The following is a 21805-nucleotide window of genomic DNA, read 5'->3' as shown; positions in this document are numbered from 1 at the left end:
TCAAACTCATGCAGGGAGTTTGATAGCTGCTCACATCCTGCTAACAAAATATGTTAGGGAAGGGCAATCATGGACACCTCTTTTCTATTTGCCTGACAGAGAATGTCGTATTAATGCAACAGGATTCCTGGTGTACACATCACATTTTTTTTAAATAAAGCTTGACAAATACTCAACCTGATCTCTGATGTTCTTTTGCAACAGATGAAGAATTATTTCACCTCTGAGGGACACACGCAGAACCCAGGTTCACTTTTCTGTCGCGACTCCACTGACGTCAAATTGAAAACGTCCCAACACCCATTTCTCTAAAGTTTAACAAATTAATCTCACTGCTTCTGCTACAGAATTCTATTACCCGTCAGGTGCTGTTAATAGAATGATTTATCAACCAAGCGGTGAGCGGAATGAGACCTACAGCACAATGAGTTGGAGGGCGGGGGGGGGGGGGGGGGGGGGGGGGGAAGCAGGATTTTACAGCCACTTACAAACATCCCAGCAAGAAGCCAGAGCCATTAACAAGACCCAAAGTGCATGATGATAATGGCTTCTTGGCAGACGGGGAAGGTAGGGAGGGAGGTTGCTCTCCAGAGACGGTCCATTTATAAATGTGACTTTTTAGCTGCCTCTGATAAGCAAGTAGGGGCATATAATTTTGGTGTCTTGCACAAATATTCATGCTGCAAGAGCTGGAAATCTTTTACTTTTCTAAATGCATATAATGCATTTTATTAGGACATAACGTGATAGACCAAAATAAAAGTCGAGGGAAAATAATAACTTGTTTTGCAACTGTGGCGTGCAGTTGAATTCAGAGCCAGGATAGTTAGTAATTTACTAACTGCTGGTTTGTAGCTACAGCTGCCCTGGGGCAGACTGACAGAAGCAAGGCTGCAATTTTGCACCAGCAGCCCTTCTGACCAACAGAAGTGTGGGTGAAGTATCTTGCCCAGGGACAGAAACTACGAGGGTGGGCGGACTGGGAATCGAACCACCAGTCCTCCCTCGCCCCTATTTGTCTATGAGCTTTGCAAAAATTTAAATAGTTAGATGTTGTCAAATTTTCTTTGCTAAAATAATTACGACTCTGTCAGATTAGTGTTTGCGAACATCAGTTTCAGTGACTTGATTTGTGTTTGGACTTTGATTAGACCATTCAAGCCCCTGATTACAAGCCCATGATTATTTTTCCTGCTGTAAGCTGAATCTTTCTTGAAATCTAAGATCTGTTGAATCTTTTAACAGATTTTCTTCCATCTTCTCATCAACACCTCTGACCAACCTACCTGTTCTTGGCAGCATGATGCTGCCACCACCACTTTTCATCATGTAGATTATATTCAGGGTGATGCTCACTATTAGTTTTCCTCTACACATTTTAGACCTCTTTTGTTTGTTATGTATTCATACCAAACCACACCTAATGCATCCTTCATCAGATAGATACCTTACCTATTATCCAGAGGATCAGCAGGTAATCAATCATCTCGAGTGGGGGGCCCATCATGTTCTTCTTGCCCTCATTGTAGACCAGAGAGTACAGGTTGAGCAGCAGCAGGAAGGTGAAATAAGAGGCGCTGTGGATGATGAACTTCACGAACGGCGTGTGGATTATCTGGCCGACTCGGGAGCGGGGCACCAGCAGGTAGCAGATGGAGAGGAGCGGCCAGAGCAGTGCCAGGCTCAGGACCGTGACCATCTTCAAACAGGTGTGCTTCCGTCGGTAGCTGGCCATCTCTCCGAACCAGACGGTGTTGAGGAACTGCTGACAGTTGGACTGAGCCACGAACTGTGAAGACGGACAACACAGGAATTGACAGACATAAGAAAAAAAAAAAATAATAATAAGACTGTTTTTTAAAGCATCACTTTTATTCTTATTTACAACTATGCTTAACTTTGGGTCAATCAATCACGTTAAACCCCAATGAAATATTGTGATATTCAATTAATCACATGTGTTCTCTGATTTAAAGCACCTTTTGAAAATAACAAGCTAGTACTAAATATACTTTTCATTAAGTCCACAGTTCTGTATTAAAATGTTTTCTATTTATTGGTCTGATTAAATATTGTAATTTTAATGTCATGTTTTCATTAGCTGTAAAAGGAAAATCCTCATAATTAACAGCAATAAAGGCTTGAAAACACCAGTCTGTGTGTAATTAATCTACATAATGTGTTTCACTTGGTAAGTCACTAAGATGGATGATGTTTTCAATAATATTCCGATTTCTTGATTATGGCTACACACAAAGCTTTGAGAGTGTAAGAAAATATTTTTTTTTAATTTCAGAAGTGTAAATATGTTTCCTTTGATGTGAGAGCACACTTATGTCCTGTATATCAGTGGTCGCCAACCTTTTAATTACCGCGGACTGGTCAAGACTTGGAAAATTGTGCTTTTAAGTACCCATTATTAAATCTACTTAAGTAAAGTACAGATACACAAAAATTGTACTTAAGTACAGTAACAAAGTACTTGTACTTCGTTACTTTCCACCACTGGTTATTTGTTATGTAACTGAGTTAAAAGCATAGTGATTACTAGGGGCAGATCTACTGGGGTGGTATGGGGTGGCAGTTGCCACCCCAAATGAGAGCCTTGCCACCCCTGTTGCCACCCCGGCTAGCGACAATGAATTCAATAAATAGTTATGGCTGGTGACTTTAATTGTGCAGTGAACGCATCTCTGGACAGGTCCTCTTCTGCAAAACTGCCGAACCCAAAAGATTCAGCTGTCCTAAAAAATGTATGCATGGACACTGGTTTGATATATATTTGGCGACATTTAAATCCTAAAGCAAGGGACTATACATTTTATTCACATCCCCATAATATTTATTCCAGATTGGATTGTTTTTTTATCCCGAGGTTGCTTTTACATTCTGTTCGAAGCTGTAGCATAGACCCCATAGGTTTTTCGGACCATGCACCAGTAGTTTTAGATGTTGATCCATTATTTCGTATCCCTAGAACCTTCACCTGCAAATTCAATACATCCTTTTTAGATAATAAATCCTTTTGCAACTTTGTCCGGAGTAACCTATCGACAACAAAAACTCTCCTGTATCTTCTGCTATAATCTGGGATGCAGCAAAAGCCACTTTGCGTGGTCATCTTATAGTTCTCACCAAAAAGCGGCTCTAGTAGAGAGGAGAACCGGCCTTGAAAGCGAGTTGATCCGACTGGAGCAAATACACAGTCACCAACATTGTCCAATTTAAAGGGACGAATGGCTGTTAAGTCTGAGCTTAATATAGACTACACTTGTCAAGTTCAGAAAACACTGCTTTAAACAAAACAGAAATACTAATAAGTCCAGTCGCATGCTTTCCCATTTATTGAAAAATCAAGATAGTAGTCTCTTAATTAATATGATAAGAATGCAGAACAAGGACATTACATACAACCAGTGGTGGAGAAAGTACTCAAAAAATTTACTCAAGTAAAAGTAAAAGTACCACATTAACATTTGTACTTAAGTAAAAGTAAAAAAGTACTGGCTTTTAAAAATACTTAAGTATTAAAAGTAAAAGTACTTGCTGAATGGTTTACCTAATCGCTAATATCATTAAGTGTACCAATTGTATTTAATTTGAATACATTAGAAATGTGCCATTTTAAGGAACAATGCCACAGATAAAGCAAGTTTTTATTGTGTTTACTCTCTGTAACATAGTTTAGACTTAGATATGTGATTCTATGCATCATAATTTCAGGGATAGAAACATCTGGTCTCCTGTCCTAACAATGAACTTCACTTTTTTTTTGCCAATAGTGGCATTTATTTTTAAAGAAACAACAACAGAAAGGGGATGGAAAGAAGGTGGGTGGGAGAGGACAGGCAACCAAAGAGTCAGTATCAGTGTTGTCGTCAAGACCACCAACCCAAGACCAAGTCAAGACCAGCACCCCATGCTATGTGACACAGAAAAATTAACTTTTACCTATTCAAATTGCTTCTCAAATTGATCTGAAAGATCCACATTCCCATAAAAAAACTAGATATTAAATACTTAGAGCTGAAATAAATTTAATCAGTAAAGATCCTTCCAGAAGAATCGGATCGTTCCTGAATGTCATATCACTATATTGCACTTTGGTACCAGCGTTGTCCCATATGTGCGACACCTCAGTCAACATCTCCACACAATAATTCAGGGCATGAGTGACAACTTTTTTTCATCGCAGATGCAACATATGTGTCTCTGTACAGCTAGCTTTGCTAACATCACGTCCACGGAGCTTATCTTTCTTTAAGCTTTCCTTCCAAGTGACGCTAAAAGTTGGACGAAGTCCCGCCGTCTGTGAAAGCGAAGTGCTGCTGATTTTACATGTCGCCATACCAATTTATGCAGCGCTATTATATTACTGACATTAGATGGACATCTCCTCCCGCTCAGAGGAAACCACTGCGCATGTCTTGAAGCTTCGTGTGCGAGTAAAGGTGGAGGCGATGGGTGACAACAGACACGTAAGTCACGTTATTGATCGGATTTTACGGCGCCACCTTAAATCCCTGAACTTCACATTTTAACGGAAAAATAGAGCAACGCGACTTGGATGTAACGAGTAACGCGACAGTTTTGTAGAAATGTAGTGAAGTAGAAAGTACAGATACTTACTGTAAAATGTAGTGGAGTAAAAGTAGGAAGTACCCATTATTAAACCTACTTAAGTAAAGTACAGATACACAAAAATTGTACTTAAGTACGTTACTTCCCACCACTGCATCCCAATAATTATTAACAGCACTTTCCGGGATTTTTATATATCTCTATATGTTGGACTCACTCCTCCCGTTCCACTAGGGGGCTCTATAGTTGCTTTGTATTGGTACATGGATTAATGTGTAGAAGAAGGAAACGAACGGCGGACCAGTTGTGTACTTATGTTGCAAAGCAACCACACTAACAAGCCGAACCTGCCATAAATTTACATCTTACCAATCTTACCAATGTTCATGAGTGTTGCCCAATGTGGTGAGTTATAATATTAATGATGTAAACCTATGTTTAAGTTTGTGTCCTTTGAATATTGCAATATTGACGTTTTGTTTGTCTTTTTTTTAACGTTATTTACAGTTTAACCGGCATGTCCGCGTAAAGCACTCGGCAATAAAAAGAACCGTTACAACATCAACGGCTACCTTATGTTCGTCGTAACACTATACGACACGGACGTGGCTGACCCAGAAGATGTCGCCTCTTATTTCAGCAGTATATCTCTACCTTCTGTCACGGGAGAGGATCGTGCCTTCTTAGATGCTGCTATCACTCCGGAGAAAGTTTGGGCTGAAATTAAATCTATGCCAAACAGAAAATGTCCTGGACCCAACGGGTTTCCGTTTTTGTGGAGCTCATGGAGACACTCCTCCATTAGTTGGCTTTTAAAAGAAGGTAAAAGTCCCCTGCGTTGTTCCTCCTTTAGACCTATTAGTTTACTTAATGTCGATTATAAAATTGTGGCAAAAGTATTAGCCCGGAGATTGGAAAACATCCTCCCTAAAATAAAAAACCCAGATCAGGCGGAGTTTATAAAGATGAGATATGGCACAGACAATATACGACGCGTTCTTAATGTTGTTCAGTACCTTAATACTCACAAAGAGCCAACAGTAATTGTTTCCCTCAATGCCGAGAAGGCTTTCGACCGTGTTGAATGGCCGTTTCTTTTTCAGGTGTTATATAAATTTGGTCGGGGCCTAAATTTGATCAATCTGGTTAAAAGTTTTTACTCAGACCCAACAGCCTCAGTTAACACAAATGGTTTGATGTCTGAGCCCTTCAAGAATCATAGCGGTTGTAGGCAGGGGTGCCCCCTTTCACCCTTATTGTTTACATTGTTTATTGAACCTCTGGCCGAGATCACCAGGACTAATCCAGATGTATCTGGAATTAATATAGGCAGTAGAAACCATGTGATTTCATTACTCGCAGATGATGTGCTTTTGTATATGTGCAATCCTGAGAAATCAATCCCAGCTATGCTGGAGTCTATGGCTACATTCAGTGATTTGTCAGGATATAAAATCAACTTAGGAAAGTCTGTCGCCACCCCTTTCAGCATCCCCCCAGAAAGGTTGATGCAATCTCCCTTTCAAATGTCTATGAGAGGCTTCAAATATCTGGGTATTTTTGTTACACCTGATCTCAATTATCTCTTTGAAACTAATTATTCACCTTTAATTCAGAAGATGAAAAATTATTTAATAAACTGGGCTTCCCTACCAACCTCTTTCTTAGGGAGAATTAACACTATAAAAATGAACATCCTTCCGCGACTCAACTATTCATAGCAAAATCTTTCCTGCTACTTATCCTCTGCACACTTCAAATCACTAAATTCTTATTTATCTCGCTTTATCTGGGACAATAAACAGCCAAGAGTCAAGTTTTCTATATTAACTAAACCAAAACATCTTGGAGGTCTATCGTTACCATCCCTGCAACTTTATTATTGGTCAGCACAACTTAAAATCATATCAAATTCGTTTATGAATAGAGGGAACTCTTTATGGTTGGATCTGGAATCTCAGTCTTATGTATTACTCACTTGGCTGTCCAACAGTTTGACTACTTGGAACCAGACAGAATGTCTGTCTGTACTTTGTGTATGTAGGCTACATGTATGTTTTTATGCGGATACTGCAGTGCTCCTTGTTGATTTATGGTGGGTTGTTTTTGTTTAATTCTGTTGATGTTTTATACAAAGTTATAAAAATCAATAAAAAAATAAAAAAGAAAGTGATACTGGGGGAGGCAGAGTCTTGCTGTAAAAACGACGGGAGTATGCATCCATGGACCTATGAGGGTTAATCATGAGAAAAATAAAGACATTTCTGTTCATTTAGCCTGTATTTAACAGATGAGACAAAATGGTAATTTATTTTGTTAAATTTATTGTTTTATGAAAAATTTAGCCCTTCATGATAAATTTTGCTGAATGATAAATTGTCCCAGAAGATACTGCGATGATAATGTTGTTTTGAAACCATTTTTCTAATTAATATAATGGTGTTGGCATAGAACAAGAACATTCTCAAAGATCAATAAACTTTAAATGCTGGAAGTGGAAAACATTTTAAATGGTATAGATAAAGCGAATAAAATGAATTATGAAATCTCTGGAAACAAAATTGTCTTAAACGTCTAACTGAAGAATTATCCAGTTTTTGGAAAAAGGATAAATAATGCAAACTGAAAATATTGGGTTTGTTTTAATTTATTATATAATGAACTGATTTATTGTGACGGGCCTATCAATCAATCAACTTTAGATTAACTCAATCGATAACTTTCATCCCTTCTTAAAACACAAGTGATGAATTTATGCTAAAGTAGATCAAGACTTTAGTCAGGTAAGGTGGAGGACGCGTCATGCTGTGGCAGCAAGCTGAAAACATTAGATATGCTGCTTTAATAAAATAAATTAGTTATTCTTAGGATTTTTATTTAGTTTTCATTCACATTTTAATCTTTCTGCAGATATAATTTCCTTCCGGCTCGAAGATAAAAATTTAGCTTAGCATGAAAAAAGATTTAATCATGAGAAAAATAAAGACATTTCTGTTCATTTAGCCTGTATTTAACAGATGAGACAAAATGGTAATTTATTTTGTTAAATTTATTGTTTTATGAAAAATTTTGCACTTCATGATAAATTTTGCTGAACGATAAATTGTCCCAGAAGGTACTGCGATTAACGATGATATTGTTTTGAAACCATTTTTAATTAATATAATGGTGTTGGCATAATACAAGAACATTCTCAAAGATCAATCAACTTTAAACGCTGGAAGTGGAAAACATTTTAAATGGTATACATAAAGCGAATAAAATGAATTATGAAATCTCTGGAAACAAAATTGTCTTAAACGTCTAACTAAAGAATTATCCAGTTTTTGGAAAAACGATAAATAATGCAAACTGAAAATATTGGGTTTGTTTTAATTTATTATATAATGAACTGATTTATTGTGACGGGCCTATCAATCAATCAACTTTAGATTAACTCAATCGATAACTTTCATCACTTCTTAAAACACAAATGATGAATTTATGCTAAAGTAGATCAAGACTTTAGTCAGTTAAGTCGAGGAGTCACCAGAGAGTTGTGAAGAGCCACCAGAGAGTCGAGAAGTGCCACCAGAGAGTCAAAAACCACCAGAGTCGAAAAGAGCCACCAGAGTCGAAAACCACCAAAGTCGAGAAGAGCCACCAGAGTCGAAAACCACCAAAGTCGAGAAGAGCCACCAGAGAGTCGAAAACCACCAGAGTGGAAAAGAGCCACCAGAGAGTCGAGAAGAGCCACCAGAGAGTCAAAAACCACCAGAGAGTCGAAAAGAGCCACCAGAGTCGAAAAGAGCCACCAGAGTCGAAAACCACCAAAGTCGAGAAGAGCCACCAGAGAGTCGAAAACCACCAAAGTCGAGAAGAGCCACCAGAGAGTCGAAAACCACCAGAGTCGAAAAGAGCCACCAGAGAGTCGAAAACCACCAGAGTCGAGAAGAGCCACCACAGAGCCGATAAGAGCCACCAGAGAGTCGAGGACAGACACCAGAGAGTCGAGAAGAGCCACCAGAGAGTCGAGGAGAGCCCCCAGCGAGTCGAGGAGAGCCACCAGAGAGTCGAGGAGAGCCCCCAGCGAGTCGAGGAGAGCCACCACAGAGTCGAAAACCACCAGAGAGTCGAGGAGAGCCCCCAGCGAGTCGAGGAGAGCCACCAGAGAGTCGAAAACCACCAGAGGGTTGAGGGGAGCCACCATAGGGTGGAGAAGAGCCACCAGAGAGTCGAGGACAGACACCAGAGACTCGAGGACGGCCACCAGCGAGTCAAGGAGAGCCACCAGTGAGTCGAGGACGGCCACCAGCAAGTCGAGGAGAGCCACCAGCGAGTCGAGGACGGCCACCAGCGAGTCGAGGACGGCCACCAGCGAGTCGAGGAGAGCCACCAGCGAGTCGAGGAGAGCCACCAGCGAGTCGAGGACAGCCACCAGCGAGTCGAGGAGAGCCACCAGCGAGTCGAGGACGGCCACCAGCGAGTCGAGGAGAGCCACCAGCGAGTCGAGGAGAGCCACCAGCGAGTCGAGGACGGCCACCAGCGAGTCGAGGACGGCCACCAGCGAGTCGAGGACGGCCACCAGCGAGTCGAGGAGGGCCACCAGCGAGTCGAGGAGGGCCACCAGCGAGTCGAGGAGGGCCACCAGCGAGTCGAGGAGAGCCACCAGCGAGTCGAGGAGAGCCACCAGCGAGTCGAGGACGGCCACCAGCGAGTCGAGGACGGCCACCAGCGAGTCGAGGACGGCCACCAGCGAGTCGAGGAGGGCCACCAGCGAGTCGAGGACGGCCACCAGCGAGTCGAGGAGAGCCACCAGCGAGTCGAGGAGAGCCACCAGCGAGTCGAGGAGAGCCACCAGCGAGTCGAGGACGGCCACCAGCGAGTCGAGGAGGGCCACCAGCGAGTCGAGGTCGGCCACCAGCGAGTCGAGGTCGGCCACCTGCGAGTCGAGGACGGCCACCGGCGAGTCGAGGACGGCCACCGGCGAGTCGAGGAGGGCCACCGGCGAGTCGAGGAGGGCCACCGGCGAGTCGAGGAGGGCCACCGGCGAGTCGAGGAGGGCCACCGGAGAGTCGAGGAGGGCCACCGGCGAGTCGAGGAGGGCCACCGGCGAGTCGAGGAGGGCCACCGGCGTGTCGAGGAGGGCCACCGGCGAGTCGAGGAGGTCACCAGGGGGTCGAGGACGGCCACCAGGGGGTCGAGGAGGGCCACCGGCGAGTCGAGGAGGGCCACCGGCGAGTCGAGGAGGGCCACCGGAGAGTCGAGGAGGGCCACCGGAGAGTCGAGGAGGGCCACCGGCGAGTCGAGGAGGGCCACCGGCGTGTCGAGGAGGGCCACCGGCGAGTCGAGGAGGGCCACCGGCGAGTCGAGGAGGGCCACCGGCGAGTCGAGGAGGGCCACCGGCGAGTCGAGGAGGGCCACCGGCGAGTCGAGGAGGGCCACCGGCGAGTCGAGGAGGGCCACCGGCGAGTCGAGGAGAGCCACCGGCGAGTCGAGGAGGGCCACCGGCGAGTCGAGGAGGGCCACCGGCGAGTCGAGGAGGGCCACCGGCGAGTCGAGGAGGGCCACCGGCGAGTCGAGGAGGGCCACCGGCGAGTCGTGAAGAGCCACCAGAGAGTCGAGGACAGACACCAGAGAGTCAAAAAGAGCCACCAGAGAGTCGAGGAGACCCACCAGCGAGTCGAGGAGAGCCACCAGGGTGTCGAGGAGGGCCACCAGGGTGTCGAGGACGGCCACCAGGGGGTCGAGGAGAGCCACCAGCGAGTCGAGGAGAGCCACCAGGGGGTCGAGGAGGGCCACCAGGGGGTCGAGGAGAGCCACCAGGGGGTCGAGGAGGGTCACCAGGGGGTCGAGGAGAGCCACCAGCGAGTCGAGGACGGCCACCGGCGAGTCGAGGACGGCCACCGGCGAGTCGAGGACGGCCACCGGCGAGTCGAGGACGGCCACCGGCGAGTCGAGGACGGCCACCGGCGAGTCGAGGAGGGCCACCGGCGAGTCGAGGACGGCCACCGGCGAGTCGAGGACGGCCACCGGCGAGTCGAGGACGGCCACCGGCGAGTCGAGGAGGGCCACCGGCGAGTCGAGGACAGGGGGCCACCGGCGAGTCGAGGACGGAGGGCCACCGGAGAGTCGAGGACGGAGGGCCACCGGAGAGTCGAGGAGGGCCACCGGCGAGTCGAGGAGGGCCACCGGCGAGTCGAGGAGGGCCACCGGCGAGTCGAGGAGGGCTACCGGCGAGTCGAGGACGGAGGGCCACCGGCGAGTCGAGGACGGAGGGCCACCGGCGAGTCGAGGAGGGCCACCGGCGAGTCGAGGAGGGCCACCGGCGAGTCGAGGACGGCCACCGGCGAGTCGAGGAGGGCCACCGGCGAGTCGAGGAGGGCCACCGGCGAGTCGAGGACGGCCACCGGCGAGTCGAGGAGGGCCACCGGCGAGTCAGGCAGCCTGCAGCGATTCGAGAAGCCAGCAGCGATTCGAGAAGCCAGCAGCGAGTCGAGGACGGCCACCAGCGACTCGGGCAGACTGCAGCGACTCGAGAAGCCAGCAGCGACTCGAGAAGCCAGCATTTACAAGGGGGTAACCAAAAGTTTCCAGAATGAAGCTGCTGCACGCGCAGTTTTTGTAGTACACGATTCTGCAGCTAGTTATTTGTTCAACCACGCCTTCTCAATCAGTGTGCCAAGCAGTGTTGATGAGGAAGGTTTCGTCTACCTGCAGTGAGTTTTCTTGGAAGAGCTGTTTTAACAAGCCGTCGTTTTTCTTCATGGAGAAGTTTTATGAGCAGCGCGTGGCTGAAGCTTTGCTTCCTGCTCGGGGAAAAAAGCATCGGAAACCGTTCAAATGTTGAAGACCGCTTACAAGGATGACGCTATGTGTCAAGCTCAAGTTTACTCGTGGTTCACCCGCTTGAAAAATGGTGAAATGTCAATTGAACATCAACTGCTTTTTTTTCCGGAGCATGAAGCAAAACTTCACAGCTGCGCTGTGAAGCCGGAAAAAAGCAGTTGATCAATTGACATTTCACCATTTTAAAGCGGGTGAACCACGAGTAAACTTGAGCTTGACACATAGCGTCATCCTTGTAAGCGGTCTTCAACATTTGAACGGTTTCCGATGCTTTTTTCCCCGAGCAGGAAGCAAAACTTCAGCCACGCGCTGCTAATAAAACTTCTCCATGAAGAAAAACGACGGCTGGACAAAACGGCTCTTCCAAGAAAACTCACTGGAGGTAGACGAAACCTTCCACATCAACACCGCTTGGTATACTGATTGAGAAGGCGTGGTTGAACAAATAACTAGCTGCAGAATCGTGTACTACAAAAACTGGAAACTTTTGGGTACTCCCTCGTAGACCAAGCACCAGTTTTAAAGACCAACCCAGTGGAACTAGAATATCCATAACGGGACAAAATATCTCAAAGTTCCCGACTGGTACATGGTCTTTAAAACTGTGCCTGTCCATGCAGCGGCTTCTCTCACAACTGATGCTGGCTTCTGCTTCTTCTCTTCTGCCTGCCCTTGTCGAAGGAGAACAACTTCGTCCATCGCCTCTGCTGTCTGCTTTGTCAGGATCTTGATTCTTTTTTTATTGGTCCGCTGCTGGCCGCGCAGATCATAGAGCTGTCCCCAAAGATCGTCCAGCTCTCTAGCCTGATGGTCCATCTTCTCCTCTGAGGTTTGTAGCTCCGTCCGGTGATCCTGACAGTTTTGCTCTCTCTGGTCCAGCCTTGCAGAAACCGACGCCACCTGCTCCTGGATAGCGCTGTAATTGCTCTCCAGGAGGTTATATCGTGCTTGCAGGCGACTAGACCTGCAAGGGCGAGAGTTTAAGCTCTCGACCTTTCGCCGGAGGGCTTCGACGGTCTGTTTTAGCTCCTGGTTTTCTTGCTCTCGTGTTCTGTCCATCTCGTCTGCAGTGTTCTTCTTCTGACATGCACAGCAAATGAGTTAGCATTAAAGGGAGTCATTAGTGATGTCATAGAGCATGAGTGACATCACTGGTACATCAAAGCCACTAGAAGCCTGTTGTGTGTGGGTGTGTGTTCTGTATTTGATGCCTTGTGGGACCATTTTACTGGTATACAGGGGTGAGGGCTGTCTGCTCCTCTTCCGTGCATCAGAGCTGGCTCTGCAGCCATGTAGCGATGGCTTATTTTGACACACAGACCAACAAAACTGCTACAAACACTGCACACACACTCATGAATTCCAACTAACACACTTATCGTCTAAAAAAACTCATCCGAAACACTCCTAGTAAAATCCAAAGCGTCGCTGCTCTCCGGTCTCCAAAACTCTCCAGAGCATCTCGCACCACAAGTCTCCTCTCTCCCGGGATGGGGGTTGGTGTTCCCGCTAAATCCTGAATATACCCAATTTGGGTTGTCTTTGAGTTTTGGAGCTTTTTCCTGTCTGGGAACGAGAAAACGACCTGCTGAATGTGACAGGTCGCCTGTTACGGTCCGACCAGTAAAACAAAAGGACAGAGGCATATATAAAAAAAATATGTTCTATTTATTTTTTCCAATGAATATCTTAACAAAAAGGTTCAACAACAAATCTAAAAAATATATAACAAAATGGGCCCAAAAGAAATCAACTAAAGCAACATAACTCAAGGTAACAAACCAAAGACTGACCTAACAATGAACATACAGGGGAATTTCTACAAACAGGCTAGCCTACACAAACGAGGAGGGGTAGGGAAGGAGACAAAGACAAATAATGCATAAACATAAATGACTAATTCAAAGTAAAACATTTTAACTTTATCACAACTATAAAAACCAAAATAACCTAATACCAAAAAGGTTTTAGCAATTATGCTATTAGTGGAGAGAGGCAGATTGTTTCACATCAAGTCCCCTGCTTCCAGCAGCCTGATGGATTGTTCCACTTCCTGGTTTTCTTTTCAGCCAACCCCCTTCGATCTTAAATAAACATAAGGTGTTTACTAAATGTGTGCACCCAAATTAGTGAACAACCTAATGCAATAACCACCACCAAAGAAAAACCACCAAAGAAAAAGTGAAATTCTAAATATATTACATGAAAACATTTAAATAATTACTAACACTGAGGAAAAGGTGGAGGAACCTCCACATCGCCAATCAAAAAGCGCGGTGACGTAAGAACAGAGGGGAATCCCAAACAGCTGACATATTGCGCAACTGAGTCGGGTGGATATCGGAGTTAATATGTGGAAATGTTTATTATTAAATCTAAAGGTCATTATTATGTTTATTCAGTTAAAAATGTTAACTATGAAAAAACATATTCACCTCCAAATCATAGTGCAGCAAATAGAGCGGCTGCTCCCGTCGTCTTCTATCCACCGCCTTTTCTTTTCGTCTTTTATCTCTTAAAATGACTCCACAAATTATCACTATTGCTTCTACATTGTTATCCGTGTTTGGTTATTCTAAATTCCCGCTATGTTGGGGGTTTAACTGGATTATCCTCTGGAATCGGGATGTTCGTGACTGGAATCGGTTCGTGTTGCTCCTGCCTTGGACACACGAACCGATCGAACCTGTTGGACTTTTATCAGCTCTGTGGTCACAGAGGTTTGGAGAATCGGCTGATAATTCTTAAATCTTTGTCTAAACCAGACTTAAGACTCAAGCTCTACTCATCTCCTCTCGACCGCAGCCCAAACGCTCCGACTCTGGTCGCTATGGTAACGTTTACTTATCCCTTCAAAATAAGATACAAATGCGCCACAAAAACGAACATTTTACTTTCATGAAAATTTTAACTCACGATACTGACTAACGGGAGCCCTGAGCTTGTTTCTCTGCAATGAGACGGTCCCATTTGGGAGTGATGGGAGGCAATAACACCCGAAGTGTTGCTTATATCCACAGCCTGCTTGGTCTCTATGAGACGAAGCAGCTTGAAGCTTCATTGCCTCATTAGCAGCCGGTTGCCGCACGTTAGCAGAGCGGCTTGTAATGTGGGACTCACCTACCGGTCCGGGATAAATCTATTCACCTGTCTCTTCTCTGGGCCTTTTCCCCTTCGCAAAAAAACTTTCCAAAGACATCTGATCTGTTTCTTCCTCATTTTGCTGCTTGTGGCCTCAGTGTTGGCGTGCAAGTAACCGAGAGAATCCGGTTAAAGGATTTTCAAAATAAAAGATATTCCAGACTCAAATAATACATAAAACGGAAATATTTCACTATTTCTTGCGCGGCCCGGTACCAATTGGTCCACGGACCGGTACAGGTCCACGGACCGGGGGTTGGGGACCACTGCTGTATATTACTGGAAACATTGTTGAAAAACCAATAAAGATAATGTACTGTACTACAAGTACAGCATTTTTTCCTCAATCTACATAGCTATTAAAATATTTTTTTTTTCTCACGGATTCTTATGTACTAATTTCTCATGTGCAGCTTTATACATAACCATATTAATGTTTTATTCTAAAGTAGGAAGCACTGGGCTGCTAGCTGTACAACACATGGCATATTTTTCACACAGGCTATAAATCATTTAGCAGCTTCAATCTTAGAGTTTAAGTTTATCCTTGACTGCTGTTGCCTTAAGGAAGCACTTTAAACTGCCAAACTTTTGTTCCCTAAAGACAAGTTCACAACATGCTGCTGTTGCTCATAAATATGACAGCAAGTACAGTACAGGAGATCAATAACAAAAGTAATAAAACCTGTAAGCTTTTGGAGTTGCAGACTTTCTCCAGCTTACCTCTTTTTGGTTGTACTTGATGGCCAGCTTAAGCCGGCTAAGGTTCATGCGCTCCTCCAGCAGGCCCCTCTTGTCAACATGATCGTCGCTGGAGGTGTGATTGAGAATCACTTCCAGCTCTCGAGAGTTTCGAGCCTGAGCCAGAAGATCCTTGGCAAACATCTTGCACTGTTTCGCCAGCTCTTCGTAGTCATTCCTACAGCAGCGATAGGTTTTTAAACATATCCTGTTCAGATCTAAAGCTTATAGCATCATTGTTTGTGCTGAAAGGGAGAGACCTGCACAGTTTTTACGTTAAAATTCCATAGTTTTTTTTTAGTTGTTTTTTTTTTTAGATCGAAGTAACAGACAGGCCCTGCTAGGAGAACATTACTCACAGAAGTAACAGTGTTATTTAACTTTTTTTTTTTTTAAGGATAAATCCAAAAGTGAAAGATGAATTTATGGCAATTTATGGCTGGACAAATGACCTGAGAGCTGAATAGATTGACAGAGAGATGGCTAATGAGTAAGTCATATTTTCACCTGAATTCGACCTCGACAAGGCTGAGCTCCTTCAGGTCTGCGCTGAGCTCAAATGCTCGTAGTATGGGGTCCTCCTCGGTCAGCATGATAAGGGAGGGGCTCGCCAGGCAGCGGTAGATGTCGAGTCGGAACCTGAAGGACAAAGTTTTATTAAGAAAAAAAAAAAAAGAGGTTTGAAGTTGCCCAAAAATGAGTATTCAACTGAAACAGCACATAGCCAACACTAGGGCACATGTTGTATAAACTAATTAACGTTCATTAACTCTATGTAACTGCTTTGGTGTGCAATTACCATTACCATAGTCGCTTATTTAGAAAAATAAAAACAAAGGTAGTATAAAATAAAGAAAAAAAAAAGCTTATTCAAAGTGAGATTATGGTACTGCAATTAAAGATGGATTTATTTTTACATCTTTACCAGATGTTCCAATAAATGTGGATGGTGTAATATTTGTATTCTTAAATCATTGCATGTGCAAAAAAAGGGGCCATTGGAAGAAGTTAAAGATCTTAATATGAAGATGACAAAGAAGGGATGCAGTAAGACTATCAATCAGCATGAAATGTGCTGAGCTACAGATGCATCAGTTGTTTTAAGGTTAAAGCACCACAGTCCTGCTACAAATGCTTCAAAACTAAATGTTAAGGCTCGACATTTCCAACAAGCAGAAGTATGCGTTGAATAAAATAAACATTCAGTTTTCTAGTCGCTTGAATTGACCCTGCTTAAAGCTCTGTGTTGCTTGGCAGAGAAGCCACACATTGATTCATTCAGACCGCTGCGTGGGACAGAAAATAAAATTGCCCAGCAAAATAACTCAGTAAAATCACATCTTTCAATCCAAGGTGGAATCCGAAAGCAAAACGTACCAATTCCCCTGGGGAAAACACAGTGGGGCTTTTTTTCTCCCTTTTGCTTAAGCTAGACTTGAAATCTCTTTTACATGTCAGAGTAAAACAGCTACATAGTACAAATACTAAATGCTGTTTCTTGCTCAGCAGAAAAAGTGACACATTGCATCAGTAGTCCTCTGTGTCAACAGACATAAAACAATTTAAAGTACAGCTACACCATCCATCCATCCATTTTCTTCCGCTTCATCCGGGGTCGGGTCGCTGGGGCAGCAGCTTCAGAAGGGAGGCCCAGACCTCCCTCTCCTCAGCCACTTCTTCTAGCTCCTCCGGAGGGAACCCCAAGGCGTTCCCAGGCCAGCCGAGAGACATAGTCCCTCCAGCGTGACCTGGGTCTTCCCCGAGGCCTCCTCCCGGTGGGACGTGCCCGGAACACCTCACCAGGGAGGCGTCCAGGAGGTATCCTGACCAGATGCCCGAGCCACCTCAACTGGCTCCTCTCGACGTGGAGGAGCAGCGGCTCTACTCTGAGTCCCTCCCGGATGACCGAGCTCCTCACCCTATCTCTAAGGGAGAGCCCAGCCACCCTGTGGAGGAAACCCATTTCGGCCGCTTGTATCCGTAATCTCATTCTTTCGGTCATGACCCAAAGCTCATGACCATAGGTGTAGGTACAGCTACACAGTTTCTACAAATGATTGCTTTGCATATAACAAGCCATCATAAATACCACTTTATGCCAGTTTTTAATAGCTATAAGTCATTGCAATAGCATGTACCTGGAGTGCCTTAAGCTGTCCTTCTTGTTTTTAGCATTGCACAGCATGCACTCGCAGCCTACAGCGTGAGGCCGCGGGAGGGAGATGTCCTGTTTTAGCAGCATGGTGAGGATCTCATAATTATTTCTGTGTGCTGCCAGGATTACTGGAGCCACATCCATGGTGGTGGAGTACTCTGGGTTCTGGATCCGCTGCATCAGTTTCTGAAAAGCAAAGCAAGCAAGTATTTAAAAAAAATAAAATAAATAAAAAATTACATGCTGTGGTACTCAGTTATTTGAGTCTGGAAAGATGTTTTAATCACCTGCAATAACAGGGGACTTACAGCGATAGAAGGCTTGGAGGAGCGTCTTGGTCTGTGGTTGAGGAGGATGTCCACAGCACCCACAACCTCCGAGTCTATGGCCACCAGCAAGGCATCTGTGGCCTACCAGAAAAACATAATTTTAGAAAAAAAGAGGGGGAAAAAACCCCCAAAAAAGCAGACAGAGGGAAAGAAAAATATAAAGTGCTTTGCTAAAATACTCACACCATTTACCGGCTTTTCACATGTAGCCTACCTATTAGAAAAATACCTCATTTAAACTGGTTGCAGAAAATTTCCAAACATTGCCAAAGGAATCCAATAGGATCTAGGCCTGGACTTTGACTGGACATGAAACTGACCTAAGAGAGTGTTATTCCAAAGAAGGTTTGGTATCAGCCTCATTTGCAAGTTAAATATAAAGGGTGAATAACTACCAAAAAAAGAATAGTTATTCAAGCATATTGATGTTTGTGCTAAATAGGATCTACAAAAAAAGTGAACTGCAATGTAGAATATGCAAAGATCTCCCAGTATAAACTCAGTGATGTGCAAAACGACATTTGCAGGTCACTGCATCTTCATTTCTGACATACCTGGCAGCCGTACTCGAGCAGAAGCTGCAGGATGTCCAGGTTTTCGTTCTCGATGGCGATGGTCACCGCGTCCCGGCCCAGCACATCCACACAGTTGACGTTGAGCTCCCCGTGGCGGTTCTCCTCCAGCAGCTTCTTCACCATGTAATAGTCACCTGAGAAGACAAAATTGTTCATAAAACTCACACACGTGGCTTTCAAGTGATTCTTTCGAAGATGTTTAAAGGAGACGCCTCCAGACCTCAGCAGCAGTTCCAAGGAAAGTGGTGAGACAGAACAGGAAGCAGCCTCCTAAATCTTTGCTTAACAATAACATCTCCCTCAAAGCCTCAGAGTAACTTGGCTTCTCCGCTGTGTTTACAGAGGCTTTATATGGGGAATTTGTGAACTTATCAATGACTCGTTGAGAATGCCCATGCCTCTGTGCTATTTGACCTGCGTTTAACTCATCAGCTTCATCTCCTTGTTAGGAGCTGTGGAGATTCAGCAGATGAATCATGTAACATGCAGACACATCTAGCCCCCCCCCCCACACACACACACACACACACACACTCCCGGTTTACGGATTATGTTCTACTGCTGGCCTGACTGCATCACTGCAGGTACATACGAGCTTCTAGGACATAACAAGCCTAACATAGCTCAAAAGAGGAGGTGGGGGGGGGGGGGGGCTGGAAGAAAGATGGGCGAACCTTTCTCGCATGCCAGCAGGAAGAGCTTCTCGTCCAGCGTCGTCTCCTCTTTTACTTCTCTCACGTCTTTCAAGGCCAGGAATTTGTCGGGGGAGGAGGTGTCCGTGCCCTGGTACAGAGCTGCCATTACGACGGAGAGCGAGTACGGCCAAGCACTGATGTGCATCCCACTAGAAAGCTGCGACCATCACACAAGAAAGCCCGTCATCGTCATTGTCATTGCTATGTGTGGCTGGACAGTGGAGGAATCCTTCCCGAAGCGAGTCGGAGCGGAACGGAGGCAGGTTTACAGCGTCGTCATCAGGAGAAATCTTCATGTGTGGTCAACACACTCCGAGACGCTGCGTTTTCTTTAGTGCGACTAAACGCAACCTTCCGCTGCCGACTATCCGACCTCGGACTCGATGAAACTGGATTAACAGAGTCAAATGTCGGCTTACGCCAAGAAAAACAAAACTGCCATTCCTTTCGCCGTGTTTACACGCACCATCCTCTGCCCCACATCGCAGGTTTGCTGCTGGGATCCTTTTGGTCCTGATGCTGCTGACGAGGACGCTACTGCGCATGTTTCCTCCTCCGAGTCGCACGCGCTTCCTTCGTGCACGCGCGGCGCCGTGTGTGTGACTCAGAATTACGTAACAGTGCTGCTTTGTGTACTCTTTCTGCTGACCGTATAGGCTGTGCAGAGGCAGAGACTTGATCTGTTATGCAGCAGAAAGCGCACAATGCTGGAAGTTATTTATAAAAAATAAAAAAATACCATTCTTTAATAAAGGACAGTTTTGTGGGGTGCCTGGCAAATATGTCAACAGATACTGGCACTTTAGGTATGGATGTTTGTAGTTCCTCTTGTTTGTTGCTTCTGTGAATAATGTTCTCCTAGCAGGGCTTGTCAGTTTTGATTTAGATGGTCAGAAATGATTTGCTAGATTTGCAGTTGGATGATATTATTTTCATGACGGATTACAAATTGGCTGCACTACAAACACTGTAATGCAGGCATCGGATTGCCTTGATCTACATATCTTGCATCTGTATCTACAAACTAAGCGATAAAGTAATTTAAAAGATGGATAAAGCAATGCTTCTTGCGGTGTCCTAAGTTTAGGAGACTGTTTTATTTACATTCCTCTCCAACTTCATTCCATACTTGCCTGGTGTGTTCCTTGATCTTTACAGTTTTTTTTTTGTTTTGTTTTTTACACTGATCAGATCTTTGAACCACCTTCACAAAACCGCTGCATTTATATTTGGATTAATATACATCTATACTTACATACATGCATTCTTTTTACTGTACAGATGGAATTCATTTCATGGTATCAGAGTAAAAGAAACTGAACACACTTGTCAAATTTTTATTATTAAAAAAACCCCAAAACAAACAAGCAAAAAAAAAAAAAAACATGTATCATTTAATCTTGATCTTTTGAAAGCACATTGAACTCTGGTTGTAGCTTGAAAGGAGGTCAAAACATTGATAGATTATACTTTTGCTATACTCAGTATCTCAGCACACTGGGATAGAAATCGTATGTCTGGGTAATTCTCTGCATTAAATTCAGTGGCCGGTAATGTTGGCTTAACTGTGCAATAGATATGTTTGGACATCTATTTGTGAAATTAATTATGTCTAGACTGATGGAGTCCTTGCCAGGCCTTAATGGAGCAGATGTGGAGTTTTCCACCAGCATGTCAGAACACTTAACATCTTTAGATGTTTTACCAGAGAGGATTCAGGAAGTTGGGATTATTTTTGCAGTTTGACAAAATAGTGCTAGCAGCTACAAAGTTAAATAAAAAGTTCTGTCAAAATGAAAGCCTGGCAGGCAGTTGGGTAAAAAGAAGATTTTACACGAAACCCAGACTCAATCCCTTAAAATGATTTGTATTTACGAAATTGAATGGCTGATGTATTAATTCAACAAATCCTCTTTTTTTTCTAATTTGACTTTATTTATTCACATCACCTTTTATTTGCTACTATATATTGAATGAAACGGTTATTTAAAGAATCACTACATTGAAATAGGCCTATGTCTTACATTTCTGGGGGTTTTATATAAATGAAATGCATTGCATTGATTGCGTTATTGTGAGGGTTGAACACGCCGTTATCCAGCAGAGGGCAGTCTGTTCAAGGTTTTTAGAACATCTGTAAACATTTTCACTACCGATGAAGCATGTGTAGGATGCAGACAAATGCGGTCATATTCTTTATAAAGCAAGGAAATTTTAATTCTCTTTTTAGATCATTAGGCCTAATTTAAGATTTTCTCTGAAAAAGCTGCTATTTCATTGTGATTACTATTTTTTTATATATAATCAAAAAGATTAAACATAATAGATTAAAATATATTTTTTTAATTTTATAAAATAAGAAAAAAAAAAACATGTGGCCATTACAGATGGGCAAACTTATGGTTGGGGTTAAAGGATCATTTCACTCAATCCCTCCACCTCTGGTTGAGAAGAATTTCAGCCAGCAGAAGCTTTAAATTTTAGTAAGATGTTTGCCACTTCCTCGGGAAAAGCTGACAGATGTCTTTACATAAAACCAAACAAAGCAAAACAAAACAAGACAAAGAAAAAGTCCTACAACCGTTTCATTTAGAAACCAGTGTGTTTATGCAATTATAGGATGAGACCACATATTCTCTGTGATGTTTGTTTGCTTTTAATTTTAAACTAATAAGATATATTACCCTTTCTGATTCCATCTCTCTCTCTCTCTCTCTATATATATATATATATATATATATATATATATATATATATATA

General features: G+C 44.0%; 1 protein-coding gene across 5 annotated transcripts in view; it reads right to left on the bottom strand.

Annotated features, from left to right (window-relative positions):
- trpc1 (transient receptor potential cation channel, subfamily C, member 1) overlaps positions 1–19900 on the bottom strand; it is a 29439-nt gene extending 9539 nt beyond the window's left edge. Inside the window, exons 1-7 of one of the 5 annotated variants that reach the window (XM_008396805.3) lie at positions 19025–19900; positions 18330–18484; positions 17734–17856; positions 17430–17632; positions 15799–15930; positions 15274–15469; positions 1453–1789 (exon numbers count right to left, since the gene is read on the bottom strand). In XM_008396805.3, coding sequence (XP_008395027.1) covers positions 1453–1789; positions 15274–15469; positions 15799–15930; positions 17430–17632; positions 17734–17856; positions 18330–18484; positions 19025–19190 — 1312 coding nt within the window. In that variant the 5' untranslated portion in view covers positions 19191–19900. The other 4 variants (XM_008396806.3, XM_081601711.1, XM_081601713.1 and 1 more) reach the window with 4 other exon arrangements.
- Between the last annotated feature and the right edge of the window lie 1905 nt (positions 19901–21805).

This window comes from Poecilia reticulata, chromosome 20 (assembly GCF_904066995.2).
Source record: "Poecilia reticulata chromosome 20, P_reticulata-male-v2, whole genome shotgun sequence".
Taxonomy (NCBI): domain Eukaryota; kingdom Metazoa; phylum Chordata; class Actinopteri; order Cyprinodontiformes; family Poeciliidae; genus Poecilia; species Poecilia reticulata.
The sequence above is the reverse complement of the archived record's forward strand: the minus strand, read 5'-3'. Positions and strand labels throughout refer to the sequence as shown.